The following is a 7354-nucleotide window of genomic DNA, read 5'->3' as shown; positions in this document are numbered from 1 at the left end:
CATTTGTTATCATCAAAATCCATGTGTAGATATATAATTACACAAATCTTAAAACATTGGGTTCAACAATCTTAAATATTAATAATACGATTTAAATGATATTAATGGAATTAGCTTGTGATGATCGATTATCTCCAGATTGTGTATGATCATAAAACGAGTTTTAAAAGACGTTGTATGTTATGATCATTGCAATGGAAACGATAGAGACCAAATACAAACATTATATATAACTTAGAAGATGCATGCATGCATGCTCTTGGGGTATTGGCTTTAAACAAGAAACCTAGAAAGTCCTATTTTGGAACCCAATTTTTGAACATCCGCTTGGACCTGCTGCCTATATTCCCTAAAGCTGAACTCTTTGTAGATTGCAGGCTCGCAGCAACTCTGTATTACAGTGTCATATGCTGGACAAAAGAAATATGCAGTGGAAAACCTTTCCACTACTGGATTCGTCACCACGCGGTGTTGTACGCTCACATAAGTACCGTTGCTCCATGCCTACATGCATGAGATAACCAATTACGGCCAGCAGTCAAAAAAGTATTTATTATATATTACATGAAATATTTATATTATCTCAAATTAGGTGATATATATGATATTGTAAAAGATGCCAGATCTACCTGAAATAAGTCTCCAATGTTGATAATAAGAGCCTCTGGATTAGGTTTAACCGCAATCCATTTCCCATCTTTCACCAATTGCAGTCCACCAACTTGATCTTGATGCAATATTGTGAGGAAGTCACTATCTGTGTGTGGCGTTAGACCAAATACCTGATCATCTAGAGCAATTGGGCAAGGTGGGTAGTGATTCATTCGTAGATAGCAAGTGCTTGGCAAACAATTTTCTTGAAAGAAAGTTGACTCGTGACCCATTTTTTCAGCCAAGATCTTAGCCAGTTTCTGTGCTAAATTCGATACCGTCATGGCAAACTGTTGCACTACCGTACTGGATGATTACAAGGCAAGTAATTCCGTTAGAATAAATAAATAAATTAGCCGGCCGGCGCCAAGAGATATAAATAGAATTATCTAATCTAGAATATATGGTACTAGCACTCCCAAACATTCGATATTATTGACTTGCCAAAACACAAAATACCTGGGATTAACCTGTAAATCTCAAGGACGCGTGAAAATGCAAGATTTTCTTGAAAACGCAGTTGGAGTACTAGCGATAATTCAACACATCAAGAATCGATACAGAACGATGAAAGCTACTTTATACGTGTGCGCCACACGATGACCTAGTTGCTCGATCCTTTCTAGCCAGTTATACGTGATAAAGTTCTAGCATGCCCCAGACTCAGCCCAGTGCTGTTTACCATGTCATGCCTAACTCCTAAGCTCCTAGCTAGTCATCGGGACTCGTGAAATTCACGTGTAGAGACGTTTGCTTCTTCGGTAATCACACGTGAGGAGGCGTTGCTGGCTAGTCAGGAAAAGTGAGAAGAGACATGCACAGATCAGAGAGAGAGATAGAGAGAGTGAAAGGGGCCATGCACGCAAAGCCCGATCATGATCGATCGTGTCAAAGATTTCAGGAACTACATGCATTGAGTTCCACGAATTGCATACTGCGGCTTGTTCATTGCCACGTACGTGTCTTTCGCGCGCGTACACGCGCGGAGGCAACTGTGACATTTTGCGCAGTACTGTACTGCCACTGTGCCTGGCTAAAAATATGTGGTTCGAAAGTATCTACATGTGATGTAGTGAAAGCAGAAGGCGATCACTCGTCCATGACGCGGTGAGCTGTCATTTCATATACTTTCTATGACACTGATGTGGGGCAAGAAGTACTGAAACTGAACCCCAATTAAGCAATACCGGGTTGAGTTAAAAGAGAATCCAAAATCTATAAATTTAAAAGAAAAAAACATATGAAAATAAGATAAAAAATATTAATTTTATTTTAAAAGATAATATGAAAGGATAACGGTTAAAAGATAATAAACCATAACATCAAATTAGAAGTTTGAGTCTGGCCAGTTTCGATCAAACCGGCCGGACTGTGAAACCAGACAACCAAGGCAGTTGTGCTCTGTTATTGTGGTACATGCATGTCTCTCTTGTGCGTAAGTATATAGCATTTTTTCATGATTATAAATAAATAAATAAATTATTGTGGTACATGCAATCATGCATGTCGCTCTTGAACCGTACGTGCAGTCTAATCAGTTGTAGCATGACCATCAGATAAAACCTCTCCCTATTCCTCGATAGGCTGTAGTACTTTTATATCTATATAGCTATATATCTTTTCGGCAAAAATAATGTGCAAGAAAAAAAAAAAAAACACAAAACAAAAAACAAAAGTACTACTTGTTAGCAATATTACCCGAAACTGTCGAAGCCACCCGAGTGCGAAATGTCGATCAAAGGAATGTGGAAAGCTTCTGACCATGAAAATTGGCCCAGGTTTGTCGCTGAAGGTGTGCCCCAACGGTAACTTCCAGATGGAAATTTCAAGTACTTGTCTTCTTTAATTTTTTTATCAAAGGGTTGTTTGAATATCCTCTTCTGCTCAAATCTCATCTTCTCTAAAATCTCACTAGAAATTCCATGATTCACAATTTGAAAAAAGCCCCATTCTTTTGAAGCCCTCGCTATCTCCGTCTTGCACTTCTCTCTCTCTAGTTCAGTACCAAAGCACAAACGGTTGAGGTCAATAATCGGAAGCTCGCATTCCTCGACGACGAAAAGTTCGTTATCATCTTTGTTCACGAGATTCTGCGGGATATAATTAATGTTTTTGATGGTTTTGTCGAACAGGTTCTCGTAGACCTTGTGAAATGGTGGGTCCGCGTCCATGTTGATGATTAGCGGCTGCAAGGTGGTGTGACGGAATGTTAGAGATTTATATATGAGAGTAGCATGCATCATTACTTGGGCTAAAATTAATAGGATTAATAAATTGAGAGTGCTACAACCGCTAGGGCTCCACTTAGAGTTTTTGCTAGGTCAAAAAAAAAAAAATTATTTTTGGTTTTTTTTTTCATATCATTTTTTTAATGCTTTTAAATATTTAAAAAAAATAAAAAATTCACAATAATATTAAATAATTTTTATTTAATTACTAAGAAAAAAAACTAGGAGCAGGAGCTCCCGCGGGAGATCTAGCATTTTCCTTATATAACAATTGTTTTTTTTTCTGGGCCCCACTGTCGTCGTTTCATTTGTTTCTGTTTCTTCCCAACCGTCTATGTCGGCGTCGACCTTTGAAGTTTTCGACTCTGAAATTTGAACACAAAGCTGATCCATGTCTTTTTCTTGAGCTTGAAGACATATGTAATATTAATTATTTTTATATATTTTATTAATGTGATTAATGAAAATAAATTAAAAAAATAATATAATAAATTATATTAATAAAATATGTAAAAGAATATAGAAAATTGACTACATATAAAATTTTTATAATGAAATTTATAAAACAGTTAAGAATTTTAAAATTGGTATTATTTAGATAAAATTATATTCTTATATATTATTGCAAATAATATTAAAATTAATTATCATTATTTCATCATTTTTTTTTATGTGACATCATTTTCCATGTTATTACTTATATATAGATATACATATAACATATTTATATCTTGTCTATAAATCATTAAAAAATATAAATAAAAATTGCACACAAAAATTAGTCATGTATATGAAAGAAGTCATGATGAAAATTATATAGTCTTGAAATTATATAGTTATAATTGTTAAAAAGTCATGACTTCTTGTAAAATTAAGACAAGATCATCAAATATACAATTTTCTAAGACAGAAAAGTTCTCGGACGAAATTATAATTTTGTTGCAAGAAATCTTATATAACTTTTTCTTTTTCCTTTTTCTCCATAGAAAAAAAATGTCACTTACGTACGTACAAGCCGTAAAAAATTAACTACAACCCCTTGTAATTAGCAGAAAAGGACGAAAGAAAATCTTGGCGAAAGTCTGGACACTGAAAATTAATAACTCATCATGATCTGATCCCCTGTTGCCGTACGTACACGAGCGTTTATCAGTGGAAGATTAATTGCTAAACAATGAATTAATTCAGGCTAGAAATTAACATGACTTAATTATAAGAGAAATTATAGTTATATGGTAAGTGTGTAAGTGTTATGTGGTTATTTAAAAATAATAAATAAATATGAGATTTATATAAAAAGAAATTAAATTTTTAATAATAAATCTTATTTTTTTTAAATAATTATATGATAATTATGTATTTTATAATTATATGTAACATTATTATAGTATTACTTGCCCTTAATTAGTCACGTGCGTAGTATGACATTACTGCTATTAATCCTTCATGCAAAATTGATCTTTAAGTGCATGTCTGCTGGATGTGTAATGAATGGTTGTAATTTACATGACTTGAAGCATCCAATGATGAGAGAGATTCTAAACCCTAGCAGCTTACGTGTATCTTTTCTACACGTAGAAATGATGTTTATATATATATATATATATATATATATAATATTTGTGGTGATTAATGCAACAAAATCATCATTAATATTATCAGAAGTGACTCTAATCGTGGGTGTGTAAATATTATATAATATTTAAAAAATAAATAAATTAATTTGATACTTATATAAAAAAATCTATTTTTAATAATAAATTTCATTTATTTTAAAACGAATCCACGACGCACGATTGTATATATAGCATTACTTTGATATTATATACCTGGTTTAGAGGCTCATAAAGGTTCTGTACTCCACCGTTAATGCTTCTTCAAATCTGCAATGCACGGAAACAATGGGGACTTTAATAATTTGTTGGTAGTATATATGGTACGTACCTAATAGTTCTTTCAAGGAGGAAAGAAACAATCGATAAGCTACTTTGGCAAGTGATCGGAATGAGGCTGAATGATCGATCAGCATCATCACTTTCCTTGCTTGAGGAGAAAAATTCAAAGATGAGGGCATGGCTGAAGATGAAAGATTACTTCCACGGAAATATTAATGGATCGAGGAAGACGCGCGTACGTACGTACGTCATTAGTATGGAAAGCTCATGATCATGAATACTCGGACGTCGACGTCTCTGTTGACCGCAATGATAAAGGGAACAAATTAAAATAATTAAAGAAATAAAATCACTTAGCGGCTGGATTTTTAAGTGATTTTAGCATGTGCTAGTTATGCAGCTAGAAAGGAAGAGAAGATGTCAGGCTGGGTATAAATAGTTTGAGAATTAAAGGGCTAGATCAGGGTGTGTGTATGAGTGTAGTCCAGAAAGATTGGAGATCAGCCAGATATTTATAGGCCAAAAAGGAAAATCAATGATTGGTATAGTTCATATACGTACGAAGAAGGGAGATATGAAGATTGAAAGCCTATGCTTTGTAGAGGAACACGCGTCTCATGGCTCTATCAGAGAAAAAATTAGGGTGGATCTTTTTCCGCCATATTAAGGCATTGCTAAAAATATCTCTTCCCTTTTCTTTTTCTTTTCTCCGGCCCCTTTCTACCTTTTGTGTCAAAAGAAAGACTTGGAGGAATGTGAACCAAATGTTATTGATGGTGCAATATTATTATTGAAGGAGACTTGGTTCAATATACACCATTTGAAAGTTTGCTTTCAAACCTACCTAAAATCTCTCTCTCTCTCTCTCTCTCTCTCTCTCTCTCTCTCTCTCTCTCTCTCTCTCTCTCTCTCTCTCTCTCTCTCTCTCTCTCTCTCTCTCTCTATGTGGTCGACTCTCCGATAGATCTGTGCGTGCGTATGTGAAACCTGAAATCTGTAAATAGAAAGGCACATTATTGGTACATGGACCGACCGTACGACCAGATATTTCGACTCATCCGTGCTAGAATCTGGGCTAGTCACATGCATGCATGTTGGCATTTCTTCTAATTGGCCCCTTGGATGAGAATTGAGGGCATGCAGGCACATGTGCTGTGCTTAACTCAATTTGATAGAAAGGACACTGTACCACTATTCTCCGAGCTAGATCTAAGTTAGCTGGATTCATGGCTCAAACTCCTCCGAACAGATCGAAGTGCATGTTCATTGCTCGCAAAATATCGATTGTTAGTGCTGCTTAAATATATAGTACTGTATAATTTGAAGGCAAATTATTAGGTAGCACTACTCCCTTTCCAACGAGACAAAAATCTTGTTCCTCATCATGCATGCATGTGTCTCACGAGCAAATAAGCCCCCCCTCCTCCTCAAAAAAAAGGGCATCTACAGTAGTTAAATCTTTTTATAATCACATGGGTGTTTAGCAGCTAGCTAGGTGTACACGTACATGATCTTAACTTACTGCATGCTTACTCATTGCAGGAGTACAAATATACATTTCGTTAGGAAATAGGGTCTAATCAATAAGTTCTGGTGGATTCCAATTGTTTTAAAGGGCTTATCCGAACAGCTTGCACCCTCAGGCCTCAAAATATGTACAAATTATTACACCATATTTTTACCTTCTTCTAAGTAAGCAAATTTCATTAAAATAAAAGATGATACATGTTAGGGGGTGGGGTTCCCCAACAAATACCCCAATACAACAACCACAATACAAAAGTAGTAAAAAAAAGTATTTTAAGACCAATTTCTTGGTCTCTACCCAAAGCTATACTAAGAGGTTACCGTCTTAAAAGATGTTCAAAAAGTAAGCCATCATTGGAGATGGTGTAAGCAGGTGCACTGCAGTCCATTGTCTTGAGATGTTTTTGGGAAATATCCTTAGTCCATTTTGCAAGATCACTGGTTAGGAAAAGCGATAATCCAGATAGACTAACATTGAAAAAGCAGATCTGCGGTGGAGGAATAGTCAACTCTCACCTCTAGAGTGGCGCGTGAAGGCCATAAGTTAGAGGTATGGAGGTGGGGTCTGTTGATTTGAAGGATCGGAGGGTGGAGAATCTGCTGGTGCAACATGTGTAGCTAACAGAACTGTTGGAGAAGGGTGGCGCATGAAAAACACGTGTGGAAACAAGCTGCACGTGAGGTCTATGGCTAACATTTTGGACACAGTTTTGCGTCATCCCAGCAGATCGATGGCAGGTGAAGGTCATGGTGTGGCATGTGTCGACTTCCCATGGGCGAAGTGCAGTAGATTTGAGAAAATCCAAATTGGTGAACAAAAACTACCATACAAGCATATTCGCATATAAGTAGTGGAAAGGAAAATGAGATAAAGAGGAAGGTGGAATCGAGACTCACACATTCCTCTCCGGCGAAACCGAAAGGAAGGATGAGTTTCTTTCTAGAGAGAAATCAGAGCTTCTCTTTATAGAAAAAGGAAAAATGCGAACTCCCACGTATTACTACACCATACTTATCCGAATAGTTTTGTGTGGTTGGCGGTGGCCATTAATG

General features: G+C 36.0%; 1 protein-coding gene across 8 annotated transcripts; it reads right to left on the bottom strand.

The window, feature by feature from the left end:
* Window positions 1–206: 206 nt before the first annotated feature.
* LOC122278192 (gibberellin 2-beta-dioxygenase 8-like) lies at window positions 207–5276 on the bottom strand. 8 transcript variants are annotated; one of them, XM_043088314.1, is made up of 6 exons: window positions 4867–5276; window positions 4709–4762; window positions 3144–3244; window positions 2350–2837; window positions 630–957; window positions 207–504 (listed from the first exon to the last, which is right to left on the bottom strand). In XM_043088314.1, exons 4-6 carry the CDS (start codon window positions 2820–2822, stop codon window positions 274–276), a joined length of 1032 nt encoding a protein of 343 aa, XP_042944248.1. In that variant the 5' UTR covers window positions 2823–2837; window positions 3144–3244; window positions 4709–4762; window positions 4867–5276; the 3' UTR covers window positions 207–273. The 8 variants fall into 8 exon arrangements, with proteins under 8 accessions (XP_042944248.1, XP_042944254.1, XP_042944247.1 ...); XM_043088320.1 differs by having other exon boundaries at window positions 4974–5276; XM_043088313.1 differs by lacking the exon at window positions 3144–3244 and having other exon boundaries at window positions 4867–5275.
* Between the last annotated feature and the right edge of the window lie 2078 nt (window positions 5277–7354).

The sequence above is a fragment of the Carya illinoinensis genome, chromosome 10 (genome assembly GCF_018687715.1).
Source record: "Carya illinoinensis cultivar Pawnee chromosome 10, C.illinoinensisPawnee_v1, whole genome shotgun sequence".
In the NCBI taxonomy this organism is placed as follows: Eukaryota; Viridiplantae; Streptophyta; class Magnoliopsida; order Fagales; family Juglandaceae; genus Carya; species Carya illinoinensis.
This window is presented reverse-complemented; position numbering and strand designations above follow the sequence as displayed.

Bases quoted from the DNA above. Each gene is read 5' to 3' on its own strand.
- LOC122278192 (XM_043088314.1), bottom strand. From the start codon at position 2,822: ATGGACGCGGACCCACCATTTCACAAGGTCTACGAGAACCTGTTCGAC. The intron at 958-2,349 runs GTAATATTGCTA...GTAATCATCCAG, and splicing joins GGTGGCTTCGACAGTTTCGG to TACGGTAGTGCAACAGTTTG. The intron at 505-629 runs GTAGATCTGGCA...TCATGCATGTAG, and splicing joins ACATTGGAGACTTATTTCAG to GCATGGAGCAACGGTACTTA.